The sequence below is a fragment of the Phacochoerus africanus genome, chromosome 2 (genome assembly GCF_016906955.1).
Source record: "Phacochoerus africanus isolate WHEZ1 chromosome 2, ROS_Pafr_v1, whole genome shotgun sequence".
In the NCBI taxonomy this organism is placed as follows: domain Eukaryota; kingdom Metazoa; phylum Chordata; class Mammalia; order Artiodactyla; family Suidae; genus Phacochoerus; species Phacochoerus africanus.
This window is the reverse complement of record NC_062545.1, coordinates 279179753-279200825: the sequence shown is the minus strand read 5'-3', so window position 1 is coordinate 279200825 and position 21073 is coordinate 279179753. Positions and strand designations below refer to the sequence as shown.

At 64.9% G+C, this 21073-nt stretch overlaps 2 protein-coding genes across 5 annotated transcripts; both read left to right on the top strand.

Annotated features, from left to right (window-relative positions):
* The first annotated feature begins 6490 nt into the window (after window positions 1-6490).
* On the top strand, window positions 6491-12241 carry ENTPD2 (ectonucleoside triphosphate diphosphohydrolase 2). Of its 2 annotated transcripts, none has more exons than XM_047769020.1 (9): window positions 6491-6690; window positions 8011-8128; window positions 8738-8888; window positions 9081-9240; window positions 9425-9574; window positions 10027-10281; window positions 10371-10490; window positions 11414-11548; window positions 11638-12241. In XM_047769020.1, the coding sequence occupies exons 1-9, from the start codon at window positions 6574-6576 to the stop codon at window positions 11839-11841; spliced, it is 1410 nt and encodes a 469-aa protein (XP_047624976.1). In that variant the 5' UTR covers window positions 6491-6573; the 3' UTR covers window positions 11842-12241. The 2 variants fall into 2 exon arrangements, with proteins under 2 accessions (XP_047624976.1, XP_047624975.1); XM_047769019.1 differs by having other exon boundaries at window positions 9347-9574.
* Window positions 12242-13780: 1539 nt separating this feature from the next.
* On the top strand, window positions 13781-19234 carry NPDC1 (neural proliferation, differentiation and control 1). Of its 3 annotated transcripts, none has more exons than XM_047769022.1 (9): window positions 13781-14060; window positions 16652-16798; window positions 17891-18025; window positions 18114-18287; window positions 18357-18423; window positions 18504-18588; window positions 18698-18777; window positions 18886-18982; window positions 19082-19234. In XM_047769022.1, exons 1-9 carry the CDS (start codon window positions 13949-13951, stop codon window positions 19148-19150), a joined length of 966 nt encoding a protein of 321 aa, XP_047624978.1. In that variant the 5' UTR covers window positions 13781-13948; the 3' UTR covers window positions 19151-19234. The 3 variants fall into 3 exon arrangements, with proteins under 3 accessions (XP_047624978.1, XP_047624979.1, XP_047624977.1); XM_047769021.1 differs by having other exon boundaries at window positions 13896-14060; window positions 18695-18777; XM_047769023.1 differs by lacking the exon at window positions 18114-18287 and having other exon boundaries at window positions 13892-14060; window positions 18695-18777.
* Window positions 19235-21073: the final 1839 nt, after the last annotated feature.

Here is a 21073-nt window from a genome sequence, read left to right as displayed (position 1 = left end):
ATCCTCCCTCTAAAGTGTACCGTGTAACTAGTTAGTAGATAAACACCATGTTTTAATTAAGATGGATTTAAATAGGGGAAAGTCCATCAGGATGAAGTTTTTATTATATTATTGTTGTAACTTTGTTAAATCACAAATCACCACAGGAAAATAAGAATGAAAAATGAGAATAATAAGCAAATGATCAGGAAAGACTGAGGAAAACGGAATAACAAGTGAATAACAAAAAAGACTAAGTCATCCATGGAACAAGCCCCACTCGGCAGCGCAAAATGGAAATTGTCTTCTGGAAAATTTGGTTCTCCCCCAAGGTCAGCGGGCGAGCCTTATTGTCTTTTGGGGCCTGTCCCCGGAATTGCACCGTCCAGGCAAGCTCCCTTCCTCGGCTCCTTCTATCTTCTCGGCTCCCCGCATCTAATACTAAAAAGTTGAATTTACCTGTAAGATGTAGCAACCCCAAAGCTGTAGTCACCCAATAACAAAATATAAATCCTGAAGATATGCAGACATTTCACGAAGGAAGACATGCAGATGGCATATAAGCACATGAAAAAATGTTCGCTATTATTAGCCATTAGAAAAATGCTGATTAAAACTACAGTGAGAGGGAGTTCCCGTCGTGGCGCAGTGGTGAACGAATCCGACGAGGAACCATGAGGTTGTGGGTTCGGTCCCTGGCCTCGCTCCGAGGGTTAAGGATCCGGCGTTGCCGTGAGCTGTGGTGTAGGTTGCAGACACGGCTCAGATCTGGTGTTGCTGGGGCTGTGGCGGAGGCCGGCAGCAACAGCTCCGACTCGACCCCTAGTCTGGGAACCTCCTTAGGCTGCGGGTGCGGCCCTGAAAGCTCAAAATACGAAAACAACAACAGCAACAACAACAAACTGCAGTGAGAACAGCCGCACCCCAGTCAGAATGGCTGACGCGAGAAACTGTAGCTCTGTACGCTGGTGAGGATGCGCAGACACAGGGAATGTCAAATGGTGCGATCCCCCTGGAAAATAATTTGGTAATTCCTTTTAAAACTAAAGCTGGGGGGAACAAAAGAAAAGAAAAAAAACGGAGCGTTCCCATTGCGGCTCAGTGGGTTACAAACCCGACTCGTATCCATAAGGATGCAGGTTTGATCCCTGGCCTTGCTTAGTGGGTCAAGGATCAGGCATTGCCAAAAGCTACAGCATAGGTTGCAGGTGCGGCTCAGATGTGGCATGGCTGTGGGTGGCTGTGGTGTAGGCTGCCAGCTGCAGCTCCGATTCGACACCTAGCCTGGGCACTTCCCATACGCTGCAGGTGCAGCCCTAAAATAAATAAACACGTAAATAAAATAAACAATTAAAAAACAAAATTGGGGGAGTTCTCCTGTGGTCTTGTGGTGCAGGGGGTTAAGGATCCAGCATTTTCAATGCAGTGGCTTGGGTCACTGCTGTGGCTCAGGTCTGATCCCTGGCCCAGGAATTTCCACAAGCCATGGGCGAGGCCAAAAAAAATAGAAAGAAAAGAAACGAAACTAAAATTTGGAAATGTTAACTGATACACTACTCTGGAAATAATTAGGAAATTCCTTTGAAAACTGAGACTGACTCACCATACGTGACAGTTCATCTCATGTCAGCTTGGCTAGGGGATGGTGCCCAGGTGTTTGGCCAGACACAGATGTTGCTGTGAAGGTATGTGGTATTATTATTATTATTTCTCTTTTTAGGGCCGCACCTGTGGCGTATGGAAGTTCCCAGGCTAGGGGTCGAATCAGAGCTGTAGCTCCTGGCCTACACCCCAGCTCACGGCCATGCCCTGTCCTTAACCCACTGAGCGAGGCCAGGGGCCGAACCTGCATCCTCATGGGTACTAGTCGAGTTCTGCTGAGCCACAGTGGGAACTCCCCGGAGGCAAGTTTTTGATGTGATTGCCATTGACGGCAGTCGGCTTTGAGTACAGCAGCCGCCTGTCCTCCAGGCATGGGTGGGCCTGACCTAATCAGTCGAAGGCCCAAAGGAAGGAAGCCGGCCTGCAGAGGCCTTTGCACTCACGTTTGCTACGTCAAGGCTTCCCTGGGTTCTAACGTGCTGAGCTGCTTTGCAGACTTCAGACCGCGCAGCTCCCACACGGGCGGAGCCACTTCCTTCAAATAAGCCCGTTTCTCTCCCTCCTCCCCCAATGTACAGGCCTGTTGGTTCCCTTTCCTTTCTTGGGAACATCCTGACTAATCTAATGTACACACAGCGACGTCATTCCTGGGCACTTATCCCAGAAAAACAAAGATGTATTTTCACGCAGGAACACGTACAGGGACTCTCAGCGCTGCTTTATGGGTAACGGCCCCAAACTGGGAAGCGCTCAGCGTCCGTCCTCCTGTGGGTGATGGTTTGAACAAACCCTGCTCCATCCACAGCTCAGCAACAGCTAGGAGGGAGCTCTGGGCACCCGTACCGACAGGGATGGACCTTGGCAACTATGCCGGTGGTGAAAACCAGCCTCCCGAGGGTTCATTATGTGTGATCCGCTCACACGCCGGGGGTGGGATGAGGTGGGACGTGGGTGGCTGAAGGGGTCACGCGAGGGGTCTCGTGGGGATGGGTCAGAGGAGTTTCCGGTTGGGGTGGTGATTGCAGAAGGCCACGGCATCGAGAGTTCCCTGGCGGCTCAGCGGGTTAAGGATCTGGCATATCACTGCTGTGGTTCTGGTGGCTGCTGTGGTGCAGGTTCAGTCCCTGCCCAGGAACTTCTGAATGCCACTGGCACAGCCAATAAGAAGAAAAGGCAACAACACGTGGTAAAATTGCAGAAAACTACACGCACACACAAAATGAGTGCATGTAAAACTGGTGAAACAGCAGCTCCTTAGATTGTACCAATGTCAATGGCTTGCTCTGGCTACTGTATTACAGGTTAGAGCTTTATATATGCGATATACAGCTATAAAGAAAAATTGACAAATTCCCCATCACAGAGAGAAATCTTAACACATACCTCTTTTGGGTTTCTTTGGCTGCCTCCACAACATACAAAAATTCCTGGGCCAGCGATAGAACCCAGCATTCTCACCACTATGGCTCCGATTGCTGCTGTGTCACATGGGTTCCACCCCTGGCCCAGGAACTTCTGCGTACTACCTGCATTGGCAAAAAAGAAACAAAATGCAGAGTATACACAAAGGACTCCTGCAGGAGTTCCCTGGTGGCCTAGTGGTTAAAGCATCCGGCATGGTCACTGCTGTGGCTTGGGTTCAATCCCTGGTCTGGGAATTTCTGCATGCCGCAGGCGTGACCAAAAAATAATAAAAAAAATAAAAAAATAAAAAAGGCATTCCTGCAAATTAATAAGGAAAAAACAAAAACTCCCTGGAGAATGAACTAAAGATTTGAACAGATGACTCACAGAAAACAGGAAAGGCTCCATTTCTTTTTTCTTTCTTTTTTCTTTTTTTTTTTTTGGCTTTTTAGGGCTGCACCCACAGCATATGGAAGTTCTCACGCTAGGGGTCAAATCGGAGCTACTGCTGCCGGCCTCCACCACAGCCACAGCTACGTGGGATCTGAGCTGCACCTGCGACCTACACCACAGCTCAGGCAACGCCTGATCCCCGACCCACTGAGCAAGGCCAGGGGTCGAACCCGCGTCCTCAGGGATGCCGGTCAGGTTCGTTTCGGCTGTGCCATGACAGGAACGCCTCCATTTCTTTGGTAACAGAGGGAAACACCAGTAAACGCTCAAAGAGCTTTCTTCCTTGACATTCTCACAAATCCAAGATCTGCACGACACCAACTGCCCGCCTGCGTGGACGCGGAGCAGCGGGACCGGGCTGCCTGCTCCTGAGGTGGCCAGAGGGCGGCCCATCCCGAACGCTGGTGAAACTGAACACCAGGAGCCCCCAGGGGAAGCCTGGCCCGCGTGCCAGTGTGCGCAGCAGCAATCCTGGTGAAAACGGCCTGCAGCCGGGACCCAGGCGGGCTCCCGTGAGCTTTGCTGCGCTCGTACCAGAAAACCACGCAGCAGCAGGCCACACCGCCTACAGCCTCATGTGTCAAGGTGACGAATCGCAAAATACACGTGAGTGGGAGTTCCCGCTGTGAACCCAACTGGTATCCATGAGTCTGCGGATTCGATCCGTGGCCTCGCTCAGTGGGTTAAGGATTCCCCTGGACACGGGTGCCCCCCTTGTATGTCACAAGGCTGCACTGGCCTCCCCTTCCCAGGGAGGCTTTGACAAGTCTACTGCCCCCTGGACTGCGGAAGGACAGAACACACCCACCCCCCAGAGGTCACGAGCACCGCTCGCTCTGTGTGCGTGCACGGAGCCTTGGTGGGCCTCTGGCCCCCGGGAGGCCTCAGCAAGCGTTCAACGAATGACTTACTGAGCACATGTATAAAGGGAACAGTGAACAAAGGCCCTTTACCCTTCAAGCTGTTTCAGCCACAAGACAAGACACCGAGGCTTGAGGAGGGGGAGACAGGCTCAGCCAAGGCCTTAACCGGCCTCGCTGGGAGGTCTGGATCCTGTCGGGGGAGGAGGGCTCTGAGGACCTGTTCTCCGAAGGCCTCTCCTGGACCCTCTCAGCAGCCGTGTTCCTCGGGCCGGAGCCAGGGCCCACCCGTGTCAGCACATCTGGAGCCCCACCCTGCTGGGGTTTCCAGAGGCCTGAGGCCTGGGCTGCCCCAGCCCGAGCCCCCTCCTGCCCGCTGGGCTCCTGCCAGGGTGTCCCTGGCGCCTGCCCCCCCCCCACCGGCCTGCCCCCCAGGGCCTGGCCAAAGGAAGTCTCTGGGCCAGGAGGTGCATTCCCAGGCTTCGCCGAGGCTGTTCCATGCCTCCTGCCTTCCTCCCTCTTCTTTTCCCAGGCTCATCTGGGCCCTGGCCATGAGCCGGAGGGCAGGGTCCAGGCCTTGGTCCCCCTGTCCCCACTCCCAGGCCTGGTGGGGGAGGCGGGCCCGGCCAGGCCTTGCACGCACCAGGCTCCCTCCCGGCTGCCTTGTCCCTCACGTATTAGCCCAAGCTGCCGGCCTCGCCCTCCCCCCGAACTTTCTGGGGAAAGGGCCTAGCGGAGGGGGAGGGGGACGAGGAGAGCTGGCGGGAAACTGGGGCCTGGAGCCCTGTGCTGGCCACGCCCAGAGACTGCTGGGGCCGGCCAGACGGGTCTGGGAGCCTGAGCGACCTCCCAGGGCTCCCACCCTTCCCGCCGGGGTCCTGAGCTGGAAGAAAGGCCCCTTTGCTGGGCCTGGAACACCAGCCCCTCAGCCTGGGCAGCCGTCCCAGGGATCCCAATTGTCCCCGCCGGTTCCAGCCGGCGGGCATCGCCCAGACCCTGTGCTCATCAAAGGCCGCCTCTTGGTCCCCCACCTCCCCATCCGCAGTCTCTGGCACTCCTGGGTGGTCTCGACGCATGGCTCCCTGCCGCTGGATTTCCCATTTTGCACAAAATGGGGGTGGTCCCTGGCCAGGGAAAGGGGTAATGCTCGGGTGGCACGCAGGGTACATGGGGGTTCCCAGCATAGAAGCTGCAGCTGGGGTCTGGGGCCAGCCAAGCCATTGCTCAACCCAGCGTGTGGGGATCCGTGTGTCGACAAGCCCAGCCCCGGCCCCTCCCTCACCTCCGGAGACTGCCTCGCTTGCAGAGGACCTGCCCCTGTGCCGCCGCAGGAAGCCTCTGGCCTCCCCAGTCCAGGCTTCGGGGCCCTGGGCACAGGGGGCAGCAGGGCTGGCTCAGGCCCTGAGCCAGGAGGGGGCTGGACCTTCTGGAGCCTGGGTTCTCCTGTTTCTGGGCTTGCTGTGCCTGTGGCCATCCTGCTCCCCTCTCTGCCTCTGTCCTCACTTGTCACCGGGGAACTTGGGCTGTGGGAAGCAGGTCTGGTTTCAACCGCTTGGCACTCAGCTTTGAGCTCTCGGCACCTCCGGGGCAGACCCACCCGGGTCAGCGCAGTGTCCTGGGCGCTGGACCAGTGGTGTGCCATGCAGCCCAGGGCAGGGTCAGCACTGCAGACTGGCTGGCCCTTTCTTGCAGGGAGGGCCTGGCAGAGACCCTCGGGATCCAGCCGCTGGCAGGGCTTTCTTCCTTCAGGACCAGGCCAGGGAAAAGCCAGGCTCTCCGGCAGCAGGTCCCTCCCCAGGAGCCTGCCTAAGGGCCAGCCCAAGCTCCCCACCCCGACTCCCACCCCGGGTCCAGGCCTCCCGCCTCCATGCCCAAAGGCGGGCGGATTCCCCTGGAGAGGGCTGGGGGTTCCGAGGTCCCGCTGGAGCGGAACGCCTCAGTGCCCCTGGCAGCCCTGGTCCGCAACCACTTGCGGGCGGGTGGGAAGGGGAGAAGCTTTGGGCTGAGCAGAAGGAAGGAGGCAGGTGGGAGACAACCTCGGGCCACCGGGGCTGCGACCAGGGTGCTGGGAGGGGCGGCGCAGGTGACTCAGCGGCCGCGTCTCACCTGCGCTCCCGGGCGGGGGCGGGCGGGGGGCGGGGCGTCCCGCCAGTGGGCGTGGCATCCGTGGACCGGGCCAGGCCGCGCCCCGCCCCGCCCCGGGCGCCTACCCTGCTGTCCCCGGACCTCGGCCGCCTGGCTCTCCGCCTCCACAGCCTAGTCCGCCCGCGCCCCCATGGCCAGGAAGGTGCTGCCGCTGCTGCTGCCGCTGCTGCTGGCCGTGGCGGGCCTCGCCGGCCTCCTGCTGCTGTGCGTCCCCACCCGCGACGTCCGGGAGCCGCCCGCCCTCAAGGTGCACGCGAGCGCGCGGGCATCTGGCGCAGTCCGCGGAGCAGCGGGCCGGGCCAGGGCCGGGCGGGGAGGCTCGGACCGAGCCGGACTAGGCTGCGCGCTCCGCTCCCAGCCCGGCGGCTGGGATCCTGGGCGCCCCCAACCGCGCCCTGGGCCCGGGTCCAGGGCGCGGCGGCGGCGCTTCCGGGGGACGCAGTGCTGGAGGCCGAAGTCCCGGGAACTCCCGGCTCGGCGCTTCGCCCGTCACGGCGCAGCGGAGGGGTGAATCTCTGCTTCTCCCTGGGCGCCCCAGGCCGCGGCCCGAGCCGCACCCCCAGCAGCCTGGGCTTCCAGGGAGCCTGGGCTCGGAGCGTGGCCAGATGGGGTGCGACAGGCGCTGGGGCTCGGAGACCCCGCTCCTACCTCTGCGGTAGTTCTGACAGTGCGCCGGGGCAGCCCTGCCTGGTCCCAAAGGGGCCAGAGTGGGTGAAGCCTGATCCCCTCACCCACCCGCCCGCCTCAGCCTCCAGACGCCTGCCCTCCCTTAACCCTCTGCCGGACTTGTGAGCCGGCTGGGCGCGTGGCTGCGTGGCCGGTGCGCTATGCCCCAGGGACCTGGGATGGAGGTCGCACGGCGTGTGACCGTAGCCAAGGGGCACCACAGGGTAGGGGTGGGGTGCGCAAGCTGGCCTGCTGCTGCTGCTGGAGGTCCCTGATTCCCAGAGTCGACTGGAGCGGCCTCTTTCCGGGCTCCGGGAGGGCAGGCTCTCCAGCCCGCTTCCCCTGTTGGAATCCAGGCCCTTGGCAGCAGGTGCTGGAAAGGGGCTCTTGCAGGCAGGGTGCTGATCTCCCCCGACCTGTGAGGAGGCCCGTGGAGGGCCCCTCAGCTCTCTCTGGCTCTGCTTTTGGCCCAGGTGGAGGCGTCTGCCCACTCCAGGCCTGCGCTCAGCCCCCCTCCCGCTTTGTCCCTGGGGGCTGAGGTCAGAGGGAGGGAGAGAGTTCTTCCCGCCACTGGCTTCTCTCCTGCAGCCTGGGGACCTCGTCCCCCAGAGTAGGTTCTAAGGGTGGTCCCGGGACCCCCTGACCCTGCCCAAGCCCGGCAGCTCGCCCCTGCCAGGGAAGGCTCCTGGCCATCTGCCTCTGCTCCCATCTGCGCCGCCCCCGCCCCAAGCCAAGCTGTGTCACAGTGGTTGTCCCCGGCCTTCTCTGAGGCTCAGAACCTCATTCTGAAGCATTCACCCTTGACACGGGGGGTGGGTGGGTGCAGAGCTGAGAGAGCCGAGGCGTCCGGCCCTCAGGCCCCCACCCCATGCCCGAGGCTGACCTCTGCCCCCACCCCCAGTACGGCATCGTCCTGGACGCTGGCTCGTCGCACACGTCCATGTTCATCTACAAGTGGCCGGCAGACAAAGAGAATGACACGGGCATCGTGAGCCAGCACAGCTCCTGTGAGGTGCAAGGTAAGCGCTCCCTGAGCACCGCCCCACCCCCGCCTGGACGCCCACTCATTAGAGGCCTCGGGGGCCCTCTCTGGCCTTAGCCTTCGTAGATCCAAGCCATCAGGCCCCGCTGCTGGATGCCAGGTGGGGCCCATTCCGGGCAAGAGCTGCAGGAGCCGCCCCCCCCCACCCCAGAGGCTGGGCCCCTGAGCCTTGGAGGGCCTTACGGTTCCTGGAAAGGAAGCCCCAGGTAACAGAAGGTTTGGGCTTTGCCTGGCCCGAGACTGGCCTGTCCATCCCCAATGAAGCCGGAGGGGCTCTGAGGAGCTGCCGGGCACACCCAGGCAGGCCCCGGGGAGGCGAGGCTGGGTTGACAATGCCCACGGCTTTGTCCTAGCACCTGTGTGCACATCCACTAGGCGGGTGGGAGCTTGGAGACCGCGGGTGGCATACGGCGGACCCTTTGTCTCTGAACTGGGCGTCCCCAAGGATTTAAGGTGGGAAGGTGTGTCTAAGCTGCCCCCCCCTCCGGCTTGGAAGCACAAGCCCCCTGCCCCCAGCCCTGCTGGCCTGTGGTCCCCCCCGGGGGCTGCCCGCCAGGCTTAGGCCCATCTCGCTGCCTCCCTCTAGGTGGGGGCATCTCGAGCTATGCGGACAACCCCTCCAGCGCCGGCCAGAGTCTGGTGGCATGCCTGGACCAGGCACTTCGGGACGTGCCCAAGGAGAGACACGTGGGCACGCCCCTCTACCTGGGAGCCACGGCGGGCATGCGCCTGCTCAAGTGAGTGCGCCGTCCCCTGACACCGGGCCCCAGGGCCCCATGACAGCCTCAGCGCAGGGCGGGCCCCTCCCGTCCCCAGCAGCCGCCCTGGGCTGGGCCTTCCTCGGCTGGCAGGGCAGACTCTGGGCACCCCGGCCGCAGGGTCATGGCCACCTGGGGAGGATGCCCCTCAGAGTCCTCCCTGTGTCACAGCCTGACCAGTCCGGAGGCTTCAGCCAACGTCCTCGCGGCCGTGACGCGGACGCTGGCCCAGTACCCCTTCGACTGCCGTGGTGCCCGCATCCTCTCGGGCCAGGAGGAGGGGGTGTTTGGCTGGGTGACCGCCAACTACCTGCTGGAGAACTTCATCAAGGTGGGCCCAGTGGCCATGGCCCGCTGAGCCGGGGGGGGGGGGGGGGGGGGGGGGCGGGACCCGGTGGGACCCGCCCGCTGGCTGACCCCACCTCCGCTGCCCACAGTACGGCTGGGTGGGCCGGTGGTTCCGGCCAAGGAGCGGGACCCTGGGGGCCATGGACCTGGGGGGCGCCTCCACACAGATCACCTTTGAGACGGCCAGTCCCGTGGAGGATCCCGCCAGCGAGGTCCAGCTGCGGCTCTACGGCCACCACTACCGCGTCTACACCCAGAGCTTCCTCTGCTACGGCCGAGACCAGGTCCTCCGGAGGCTGCTGGCCAGTGCACTCCAGGTACCCTCGCCATGTCCTCCCGGAGGCAGGGGCCAGAGGGCGTGGGGGCTCAGGGCCCGGTGCAGAGCCTGAACAGCAGCCGTACTGAGAGGGGCTTCTCCAGGCGGCAGGAACCAAAGTCGGGCTTTCACCAGCTGAAAGGACAGGTGGGCAGGGAGGCGGCACGAGCCAAGGCCCGGTGGCTGGGGGTGGGCCTGGCGTGTGCCTGGCTGGGGAGGAAGGAGGGCCAGGGCCAGATCTCAGAGGGGCTGGAGTGCCTGGGGGATGGTTTCTGTCCCGCAAGCCACGGGGAGCCATGGCTTGCTCCTGAGCTCGGAGGCGACGTTGCCAAAGTGGGACGGGTGGGAGAGTCATCGGGCTGGTCCTGGGGGAGGTGCTCCAAGGGCCCTAGGGTGGGGGTGGCGGGCAGGGCTTGGCCTGGGGTGGCACCACGGGCACTGTCATTCCCCCAGAGCCACGGCTTCCACCCCTGCTGGCCGAGGGGCTATTCCACTCACGTGCTGCTCCAGGACGTGTATGAGTCGCCGTGCACCGCAGCCCAGAGGCCCCAGACCTTCAACAGCAGCTCTAGGGTCAGAGTGTCGGGCAGAAGCGACCCCGCTCTGTGCCGCGGCCTCGTCTCCGAGCTCTTCAACGTCTCCTCCTGCCGCTTCTCTCGATGCTCCTTCAACGGCGTCTTCCAGCCCCCTGTGGCTGGGAGCTTTATCGTGAGTCTGAGGGGGGGGGGGCGGGGGCGGGGGGCCTGGGACCTGAAGTGCCCGGGTCTGGCCGCAATGACTGCACTCCGTCCCCCCAGGCCTTCTCTGCTTTCTTCTACACGGTGGAGTTCCTGAGAACAGGGATGGGGCTGCCCGTGGCAACCCTGCAGCAGCTAGAGGCGGCCGCGGTCACCGTCTGCAACCAGTCATGGAGTGAGGTGGGGCCTGCGCGGGGGGCTCGCCCAGCCAGCGTCATGCCCCCCCCCCCCGGGTCCTTCCTTTGCTCTCTGAGGAGAGGGGAGCCCCAGGCTTCTCAGAAGGCCGCTGCAGGGGACATGCTGCTAATCACGCTGAGCAGTGGCCGGGCTACGGCAGGGAGGCTGGGAGCCAGACGAGATGGGGTTGCAGAAGGCTCCCTGAGGCCTGACCCTAGCACCATGATCTGGAGGGAAGAGCAACAGCCAGTGCAAAGGCCCTGGGGCCGTGGGAGCAGGGAGTGGACAGGGCAGGGAAGAGTGTGGTCGGGAGCATGTGGAGGAGAATGGCCGAGCAGGAGAGACATAGAAGGCCCCGGGGCAGGCTCAGCAGGTAGAGTTGGCACATAGGGCTTGGCAGGGTGAGGGGGGAGTAGAAATCAATCCCAGTTTTCTGGCTGCTGCCACTCACTGGGACACTGGTTCCAGGGAAAGTCCGATGGAGGGGTTTGGGTATGTGGAGGATGAGGTGACTCGGGGAAACACGCGAGTGTCTGCGGGGCTCAGGTGGTGATGGAGGCCCGTCCCGTCCTCTCTGGGTCCCTCTCGGGCAGATGTGGGGGGTGGGGGGGAGGTGGGAAGCGGGAGGCAAGCCCAGGGCGCGGCTCAAGCCTCTGATCATGCACGAGGTTGCTGCAGCCCTCTGCTCCCTGGAGGCCACCCCAGCTGCCCCCTGGAGGTCTGCCTCCCAGGCACGGGTGCTTGCTGCCATCCAGAAGCCCCCTGTTCTTCCCCGAGGGAAGAGCCTCGTCTGGGAGGTGGCCCCCGCAGCCTGGATCTTTCTGGGGCCTGCGACGGGGTCTCTGGCCCCGCATTGCTCTTCCCTGTCTGGTGGGGCAGAGACCTCCCTGTGCTCGCGGGTCCAACTGTCTCCACTTGCATCCCAGCTGCAGGCTCGAGCGCCAGGCAGGCAGGCCCACCTGCCCCACTACTGCGCAGGGGCCATGTTCGTGCAGCAGCTGCTAAGCCGCGGCTACGGCTTCGACGAACGCGCCTTCGGAGGCGTGACCTTCCAGAAGAAGGTGGGAGCCCGCGGGGCGGGGCGCGGGGCGGGGTCGGGGCGGAGCCTCCTGAGTTGGGCCCAGGCTGAGGCCGCGCCTTTCGCCCGCAGGCCGGGGACACCGCGGTCGGCTGGGCGCTTGGCTACATGCTGAACCTGACCAACCTGATCCCCGCCGACCCGCCCGGGCTGCGCAAGGGCGCAGACTTCGGCTCCTGGGTCGTCCTCCTCCTGCTCTTCGCCGCCATGCTCCTGGCCGCGGTCGTCCTTCTGGGGCTCCGGGCGCGCTCTTCTAAGGCGCCGAGCGCCATCTAGTGGCGGGCTGGGGACAGCAGCCCCAGCTCCACGTCCCCGCCCGCCGACCCCGTGGCTCGCCCCCCTCCACATCTTTTCCCCCCATGCAGCCACGGGAGCAAGACTCTAGCGGCAGGATGGGTGGGATGGGTGAAGGGCACTGAATCTAGCCCACTCCTGCCCACTGCAGCCTTAGCTTCACCTCAAGGCCTTGTGTTCATCCTCTTGCTGGGGGCAAAGGTTTCAGACACGGGCTGCCCTCAGCCTTTGACTGCAGGGGTGGGTCTTTATTCCGACAGGTGCCCTCAGAGTCCCCTCCCACTCCCAGTCTTGGGCACTGGGGGCAGGGTCAGAGCCCACAGGCCGGAAGCCAACCCAGTGCCTACTTGTAAAGATTTTGTAATAAAAAGCTTTTCCTAAAGCAGTGGAGAGAATGCTCATGGGGTGGGGCCTCTCTGCTCCAGCCAACCCCCCCCCCCCCCGCTGTGTGGGCCACACAGGCCTCTCCTGGTCCCAAGGGAGGACCCCCCCCCCTGCTGTTTTTACTTTCCTCCTCTCTGGGCCCAGACCTGGGGGGGTGCCAACCAGGCCTTTTGCTCCACCACTGTGGCCGGGGGAGCTGCCAGTTGGCTGGGCTAAAACAGACTCCCTGAGCACCAGCAGATCTGCAACAATGACCTTGGCCAGACCGGAGGCTGGGCCATGGCCTAGAGTTAGACTGGGGTGGGGACAGGGGTAGCAGGCAGGGGACTCCAGGGGCAGGGTGGCTGCCTAGCGTGCAGACAGTGTTCGAGACACTGGGGAAGGGGGCAAACCCTCAGCGGGAGGTATCGTTGGGGGATGTCGAGATCTCAGCCAGGCAGGACGCGGGGCCCCATCGCTCAGAGGGATGACCCTTGTAAAGAGCCTGGCTCTAGAGCCAAGCTGTGCAGTGGCACCAGATGTGGCTCCCCTCCTGCCCGGGTGCTGTTTTCTGCATCCCCAAGAGACATCAGCCAGCCCCCTCCCCAAGCACTGTTTTCTCCAGCGTGGGAAGGCGTGGTCGTGCCTCCATTCCCCGCCCCCCCTTCTGGGAAGTGAGCTCAGACTCTATTTCCGTCTGGTCAGTGCCTGGAGAGGCAGGATGGCGTCTTTGTTCTGCTCATCACCCCCCCCCCCACACACACACATACGCTTCTGCTGGTTTCTGAGCCATTTCACAAACCTGAGGGCGGGCAGCCCTATCTTTGCAGGTTTGAGACACAAAGGGCTGAGAGGAAGCACCAGGGCAGACGGCCCACCCTTGTTCTCTCAATGACGTGAGCCTGGAGGTGTCCAGGTGGGTTAGGGTGGGTGTGCTCTCAGGAGGCAGCAGGCGGGGGCTTAGGGGTGCCTCACAGCGCTTGCTCTTGTGGGGCACCCCGGAACTAAAAGGCTATCACCTGGGACCGTGGACAGCTCCCAGCTGGCTGTCATCAGCTGCTCCAGGTCGCTCTTGCCCCCTGGTGGCCTCACGGAGAGCAGCCGCTCCGCTCGAACCACCGCGGCCACCGGTACCGGCCTAGTTCTGTGCGGGCGGGTCTTTGGACACACCTGCGCATCCGTGTGCGCCTGTGCGTCTGCGAGCGCCTGGTGTCCCTGTGGTCCCGGGCGCTCGCGCCTCCAGGCGCGGGCAGGTGCTGCGCTCCGGGGGGCTGGGGGAACGGTGGGAGTAAGCGGCCCGAGAGGGACCGGGCTCGCTGGAAGCGCGGCCCGGAGAGGCCGAGCCCCAGCCAGTCCCCAGCCGAAACAAGGGCCTCGGCCGCAGAGGCCGAGGCTCCTGCAGGCCTGGGTGGGCGCGTGGGGGGAGGGGGGGATCGGAATCGGAGGGGGGCGGGGGCGCAGCCTGACGGCGCCGTCCCGCCCCCGCAGGTGGAGCGCGCAGGCGCACTCCCGGCACGCGCGCCGCTCCCGCCGCCTCGCCTCCAGCCGGGATCCTTTGCCGCAGCGTCAGCGCCGCCGCCTCCTTCCCTCCTCCTCCGCCTCCTCTTCTTCCTCCGCCCCCTCCACCGCCGCCGCCGCCGCCGCCGCCGCCCCCGACGCGGCGCCGGGAGCCCGCGCCCAGCCCCGGGCGGGCGGTGCCATGCTGCCCCCGCGGCGGCGCTGAAGGATGGCGACGCCGGTCCCTCCGCCCTCCCCGCGGCACCTGCGGCTGCTGCGTCTGCTGCTCTCTGGCCTCGTCCTCGGCGCGGCCTTGCGCGGCGCGGCCGCCGGCCGCCCGGGTGAGCGAGCGTGCGGGGCGCCCGCCGTGGGGGCACCCCGGGCGGGGGATGGCCGGGCGGGGGTCCGGCCGCGCGGCGCCGTCGTCACCACCCTCCTCCTCGCCCGGGCCCGCCGGCCCCGCCGGCCCCGCCTCGTCCGGCCCGGTCCGGTAAACAGGCCCGGCGGGGAGGGCGCGGCGCCGGAGGGCTCCTCAGGCTGGGGCTTCTCCCGGGTTCTTGGCGGCGAACTTGAAGTTCACTGGCTTCTTGTCTTTGTCTGGGACCGTGAGCCTGCGTGGGTCAGGGTCTCCGGAGGCCGCCGTGCGTGGGCCCGCGGCCTGGGGCCTGGCCTGTGGGCGTCTCTGCGTGGGCACACGCCTTGGGCAGCACCGCCAGTGTCTGTCTTGGAGTCGGAGTCGCGCAGTGCTGGTCTGTCCCTGTGCCTCGGGTGATGTTGGCCATGCTTTGCTGCCACGGAGGGGCCTGGCGTTTCCCTGGGCATTGGACAGCTTGTCCCAGGCTTAGGGTCTTGTTCGGGCGCCGGTGGGGACCGGAGGAGCTTACAGCCTCATTGTTTCCTTGCTCAGCCTCTGCCCTGGAGGGCCCCTCCGTGCTGTGCTCTGTGCCAGCGGTTGGGGGGCACCCTCCAGGGCACACTCCGGCGGAGAGGTGAGCCCCGGGGCCTGGGAGACCTTCCTGGCTTCCCAGATGGGTGCTCAGGTTCCACAGGTCTGCAGGAGCTGGGAACCAGACTGCACACCCCCCACCCCCCCACCCCACCCCCGCGCAGCCTTGGCAGCAGACTTGGGAGGCTCTGAGGTCATACCTTCACCCGTTTCCCTGGGAGAGGTGCTGTTCTTAGCCTGTCTTACAGATGAGGAAACTGAGGCACAGCGATGTTTAAGTGACCGGTGTGTGGTGCAGCCAGGTTGCCAACCTAGGTGACGCGGTCAGTGCGTGGCCACAAGGGGCCAGAGCAGAGTGGTCTCCCTCGTGGGCACAGCACCCCTGGCCCGGGGCCTGGCAGGAGCAGGGGAGGTGCCCAGGGAGGCCTGAGGGCCAGAGCACGGCTGGCCAGGGGTGGTGGAGGCTGCTTGCTGATATCCTGGCTCCAGGGCGTACAGGGAGGGGCCTCCTGAGCAAATGGATGTGGCCCCAGTGCTGAGCCTCTGCCGGGGCAGGTGCCACCCAGCTGCTCTGCGCCTGCCCGGAGGCAGGGCAGGGTGCCAGGCACTCTCCAGCTGCTGCTGTTCCTGGGACCTCGTCTTGCTCCCGGAGGCTGGAGTGTGCACCTTCGCAGGACCAAATGGGCAGCAGCCGCGTCCCCCGGGGCTGGGGGACTGGGAGTGGGGGGAGGGCCCTGGAACCCAGAACCCAGAGCCCGCTCTGGCCCTCAGGCTCCGACCCTTGGCCTGGGGTTCTGGGTTCACCACCTCAGGTGCCCCAGCTGGTAGGTGGGTGCAGATGGACCTGTGGCACCGGCCCTGGGCCCTGCTCACTGATCTTGGTGCCTGCCGACCCTGGTTGTGCAGGAGGGGGAGTCCCTGGGGTGGCAGCCTCTGCCCACCTGCCGTAGGAGCTGCTGGAACTTCTTCAAGGGGTGCCTACAGCCAGGTGGCTGTGAGTGTCAGGTTACCAGGGAAACCAAGCCAGGCCAGCGCAGGTCTGGAGAAGGACAGAGCTGGCATTCCCTGAGCCCCTGTGCCACCCTCCTGCAGTGCGGGCTGGGCTGAGGAGACTGGTCCTGGTCCTCCGGAAACAGCCCCATCCCAGCTCCCCGGAGAGAAGGGACAGTCTGCTGGTGTCCCCCTGGCTGCACTGCTCTGCCGTCCCGGGGCTGGGGCCAGTGTCCCGGGCCCCGAGATGTTTCCTACCTTTGAGTCAACTCACCTTCCGCATCCAGAGAGGAAGCCGAGGCAGCTGGGCCACGGCCCTCTGTCCGAGCGACAGGGTGGGAGCCGCTGTTGTGTGTACAGGACCCTGAGGGCTGGGCCCCGAATCAGGAACTGGGCCCGGCCTGTAGTCCCAGGCCCCCCCCCCCCCAGTCCCTGGCAGTGGTGGCTGCAGGAGTGACCCCCGCAAGTGAGCCTGGCCGACTCCATCCTAGGTTTCCTGACCCCAGCAGCTCTGAGGGGGCGGAACCCTGAAACGGGAGGTGGGCGAGGTGGTGGCCAGTATCCTTCGCTGCCCCTGAGCCGGAGAGAGAGCCCTGAGCCGCCCACCCTGGGGCTCCCAGTCTGGGCCAAGGGCGGGGCTTGCTCTGGGGAAGGCTGAGAGCAGAGGCGGGTCTCGGAGGCCTGTATGACCCTGCCCGGGAGACCTGGGCGTTGCGCCGCCAGTAGGGGACAGCTCCTGCGCAGAGAGCTGGTCGGGCCTGGAAGGTGGACTCGGGGGAGTGGGTGGGGCGAGGCGTTCCGATGAGCGCGTCAGGACTGTTTGTCTTCCTGGTTCTGACTCCTGGCGGCGGGCGGAAGGGCCTGCCCTGCACAACGGCCGGAGCCAGGTTTGGCCCGCGTGCTGGGGAGGGCTTGGGTGGCTGGAACAGTCCTGCTTCTGTGCAGGCGCTGAGCCAGGCTGGGCCATGACTCTGCTCTCTTCTGCTTCCTTTCCAGATGCAGCCGCCTGTCCTGGGAGCCTGGACTGTGCCCTGAAGAGACGGGCACGGTGCCCCCCGGGCACACACATCTGTGGGCCCTGTCTTCAGCCCTTCCAGGAGGATCAACAGGGACTCTGTGTGCCCAGGATGCGCCAGCCTCTGGGTATGGGGGGCAGGGGTCCTTCCTCTCCCCCGCCTGCCCCCCAGCCTCAGCTCCCAGGTTTCCTGTGCTTTGCGGGGGTGCAGGGGACTCTCACCTCCAAGTGGCCTGGTCGCCCTTTCCGGAAGGCACCCGCCCAGAGCTGGGTGGCAGGCTGAGCCTGGGGCCTTTCGCCACTGCCAGGGCTGGAGGATCTAGGGTCAAGTGCTGGGGCGATCCTGGAAGAGGCAGGCCGAGAGAGCTTCCCAGGCCTGGGTCCCCGAGGGGTCTGACCCAAACCCTCAGTCACCCACTTCTTCCCCCACCCCGGGCACCCCTGCTCTTTGCCCAGTGCCCCCTCGCTCTTCATTGCTGATTGCACTGGCCGTGCCCCGCCTGCCAACCTGAGCCCGTCTGTCGGCATGGTACCAGCCAGACGCTGAGGGACGTCAGGGGTGGTGGGGCATCACAGAGGGTGCTGTGGGGGCTGAAGTCGGGGGTGGGGGTGGGGTGGGAGGGGCTTCCTGGCATAGTGTGTTCCTGGCAGCGAGTGGAGTGGGGCCTGCTCTGCTCTGTGGATGCTGAGTGTGGGCATCTGGTTGGAGCTTCTGTCTAGACCGTGGCACCCACCCATGGCAGGGACAAGGGAGGCCCAGCCAGAAGCCTGGTGCAGCGGCTGCCCTCTCTTCCTTCTGATGACCTGGCAGAGGTGGGGGGTACAGAATGGGGCATCCCCCCATTCCTTGGGGAGTCCTGCCCTCCTGGCGGGGAGGCGCTCGCTGGGTGGGGTGATGCATCGTCCCCGTGCTTCTCCCACCCTTTTGCCCGTCTCTTCCTGGCCTCTGCCCATCCCTCGAACACCTCCATCCCGCCCACTTTCCTGGGAAGGCTGCCAGAGCGCCCTCGGTTGTCTCCATGGCAACTGGGATGGCCAGGAGCCACAGTGGTACCTGGTCCCCAGGCTCCGGGTGCCTGGGAGGAGGCTCTGAGGAGAAGGAGGCCGAGGCCTGGGGAGCGCCTCCTGGATGGGCCTGTCCCTTGCGCCCTCTTGGAAGCCACCTGTTGCCAGGGAGGGGCTGGTGGCCTCTCCACCTGATGGCCCCTCACCACCCCCAGGGAAGGGCTTGCCCCAGCCCAGACTGGAAGAGGAGATCGACTTCCTGGCCCAGGAGCTGGCTCGGCAGGAGGCTGGGCACGCCAGGCTCCAGGCCCCGCCCCAGCCTGAGGGGCAGCAGCGACTCCTGGAGGCTGGTGAGACCCTGCCGGTTCCCCCTGCCCGTCTCCCCACCACCCTGACCCCAGCCTGGCCTTGCCATTCTGACTTGCCATCTCTCTGCAGCAGTCACCCTGGGGCTGTCACAGCGTGGCCAGGGCCCAGACCTGGGCCTCCCCTCCACTCAGGGAGCCCCAGTGCCCACGCCCCGCACCTCCCTGGGCTCCGCTGTGTCATCCGGGCCTGTGCACATGTCCCCCCTGGAGCCGCGGGGTGGGCGTGGGGACGGCCTCGCCCTCGGTAGGTCTGGGTGGGCTGGGAGGCAGGGTCCTGCCTGGGGGGCTGCCCTCACCGCGCCCCCTCCTCCAGTGCTGATCGTGGCCTGCTCCGTGGCCGGCATAGCCGCCCTCGCTGTGGCTGCTCTCTGCTGGTGTAGGTGAGCGCGGGGCCTGGCTGGGGGGCAGGTGGGCGGTGACCGCGCGGGACTCGAGCCGTGGGCCTCTCCGCCCCGCACAGGCTGCAGCGAGACATCCGCCTGACGCAGAAGGCCGACTACATGGCCCAGCAGGCGCGCAGCTCCCCCGCGACGCCAGGGGTCTCGGTGCGTGGCTCCGCCCCGCTGCCCTGGCCCCGCCCCGCTGCCCTGGCCCCGCCCCCGGCCCCGCCCCGCCGCCCCTGGGCCTGACCCTCCCTCCCCACGCCCCCAGCAGCCTGGAGACCAGCGGCTGGCGCACAGCGCGGAGATGTACCACTACCAGCACCAGAGGCAGCAGATGCGGTGCCTGGAGCGGTAAGAAGCCCTCCCGCCCCCAGCCTGCTGCCCCCACCCCGGGCGGTACCCCCTAACCCGGGCACCTGGAGCGTGTGGGAGGACCCGGCGCTCCTGCCCCTCACCCAGGCATAAAGAGCCGCCCAAGGAGCTGGACTCTGCCTCCTCCGACGAGGAAAACGAAGACGGGGACTTCACGGTATACGAGTGCCCGGGCCTGGCCCCGGTGAGTGCAGGGCGCGCGGGGCTGGAGGCGGGGGAAGGAACCAGCCCGGGGCCCTCCCCTGCCCTGGGCGGCGCTCCTGACACCCGCGTTCGTTCACAGACCGGAGAGATGGAGGTGCGGAACCCGCTATTCGACCACGCCTCGCTGTCTGGGCCCGCGCCGCAGTGACCCGAAGGGCACAGGACGCGCCGTCCGTCCGCGGGTGGGGAGGGGCAGGGCCTGGCGTTTCCCATTAAAAAGACCACGTCCTGACACTGGCGTGCTTATGGCTGGGGCTGCGAACCCTTGGCGGGGAGATGACCCCCGCTGCCAAGGACCCTCTGTCCTCCCTCGCGTCTGGACCCCTCAGTGGAGGGGAGGAGAACTCTAGAGACCAGGCGTGGATTGGGGGCCAGGAGGCAAGCCGATTCAAGTACACCTCGAAGCTCTCCGTGTGCGGGAGACGGACACCCCCCCCCACCTCGGGGCCACGGTGGAGGCGGTATCGGCTTGGTCCCACCCCCCCAGAGAGAGGCTGCACGTCTGTCCCCTGCTGAGGAAGACCTTGTCTGCTGGGGAAGAGGCTTTGTTTTTGCAGACGCCAGAGGGCCCCGAAACTCCTCCTCCAGGGCCCCCCCCCCCAGCTTCTGTCCCACGCGGGGAGGGGAAGGTTTGGTGCCAGGTCAGGCGTCTGCAGTTGGGGCCCCTCCTCCGAAGACACCCCCCCTTGGTGTGTCAAAAAGGGGTGGAAACCCGTGCCTGCAGACACCTGCCAGTGGGCACCCAACATCTGGGTTCCTGCCTGACGCCTGCCTGGGCTGAGGGTGGGGAGGAACAGGACGCAGGCTTGATTATGGGTTTGGTACAGGGATTCCACAGGCTCCGGAGCCCAGCAGCCCATGCGGTTCTGGGGCAGGCCAGGCAGCGAGGACACACGTGGGTAGACCAGGGCGGGCCAGGTGAGGGGAGAGGTGGCAGGGGCCCTGAGTGTCAGAAGCGGGGTCTTGGGCCACCGCAACCCCCCACCAAGGAGCAAGGAGGCCAGTGAAGGGGGAGGGTGACCTTCAGCCAAAGGTCCAGAGCAGTGGCTGCAATTCCTGGTGGACAATGCCGAGACTGGGCTGGGGAGAGGGGCTTCTGGGGTCCGGGCAGCAGTGGCGCCCCGTGTGGACAGGGTGGGGGGATCAGACCTAGCTGGGGAGGCGGGGGTGGCTTGGGTTCAGAAGCCTCTCAGGGGAGTTCCCGTTGTGGCGCAGTGGAAACAAATCCAACTAGGAACCATGAGGTGGTGAGTTCGATCCCTGGCCCCGCTCAGTGGGTTCAAGGATCCAGGGTTGCTGTGAGCTGTGGTGTAGGTTGCAGAGGCGGCTCGGATCCCACGTTGCTGTGGCTCTGGCATAGGCTGGCTGCTACAGCTCTGATTAGACCCCCATCCATATGCTGTGGGTGCAGCCCTAAAAGGACAAAAGCCGGAAGAAAAAAAAAAAAAAGTCTCCCAGTGATTTCTGGGGCGGGGGTCTGGACAGTGCTGGACCATGGCTGCTGGATGGACGGGGGCAGCCCCGAAGGGGAACGCAAAGCCAGTTTGGGACAATTGGGTCCCCGAGGAGAGACAGGCGGGGCTGGGGGTAGGGTTAGGCCTAATGGCTGAAGGCTAATGCCTGCAGCAGAGGCTTCTAGGGCTGACCCCGGGCCGGGGTCTTGGGCTGGCCTCCCGCAGAGAGCCTCCGTCTGTCTCCCTTGGGTGCACTGGTGTGGCGAGATGGGAGGGGCGAGTAGAGGGAGCTGGAGATGAGGCCAGGGTGATGGGCATCGTGTGCCCACTGTCTCTTAATCTGTGTCATGAGGGGGACAGCCAGGAAGAAAATGGGGGGGGGGTGCTGCAGCGAGATTAAGGCCTCCCTCGAGAACAAAGGCTGTCAGGCACCCTGGTGGGTCTGGCCTAGGCCAGTCTGCCTGCGGGCTGGACCCTGGGGTCCTGGCACCGACCTTTCCCACCTCGCGCTGGCTTGACCTGCGCAGAGAGCGGCCACCCCTCATGTCCCTGCTGACCCTCACCTCCTTCCAGACACCAGCGCCTGGGCAGCAGGGTCAAAGAGCGTCCAGCCCCAG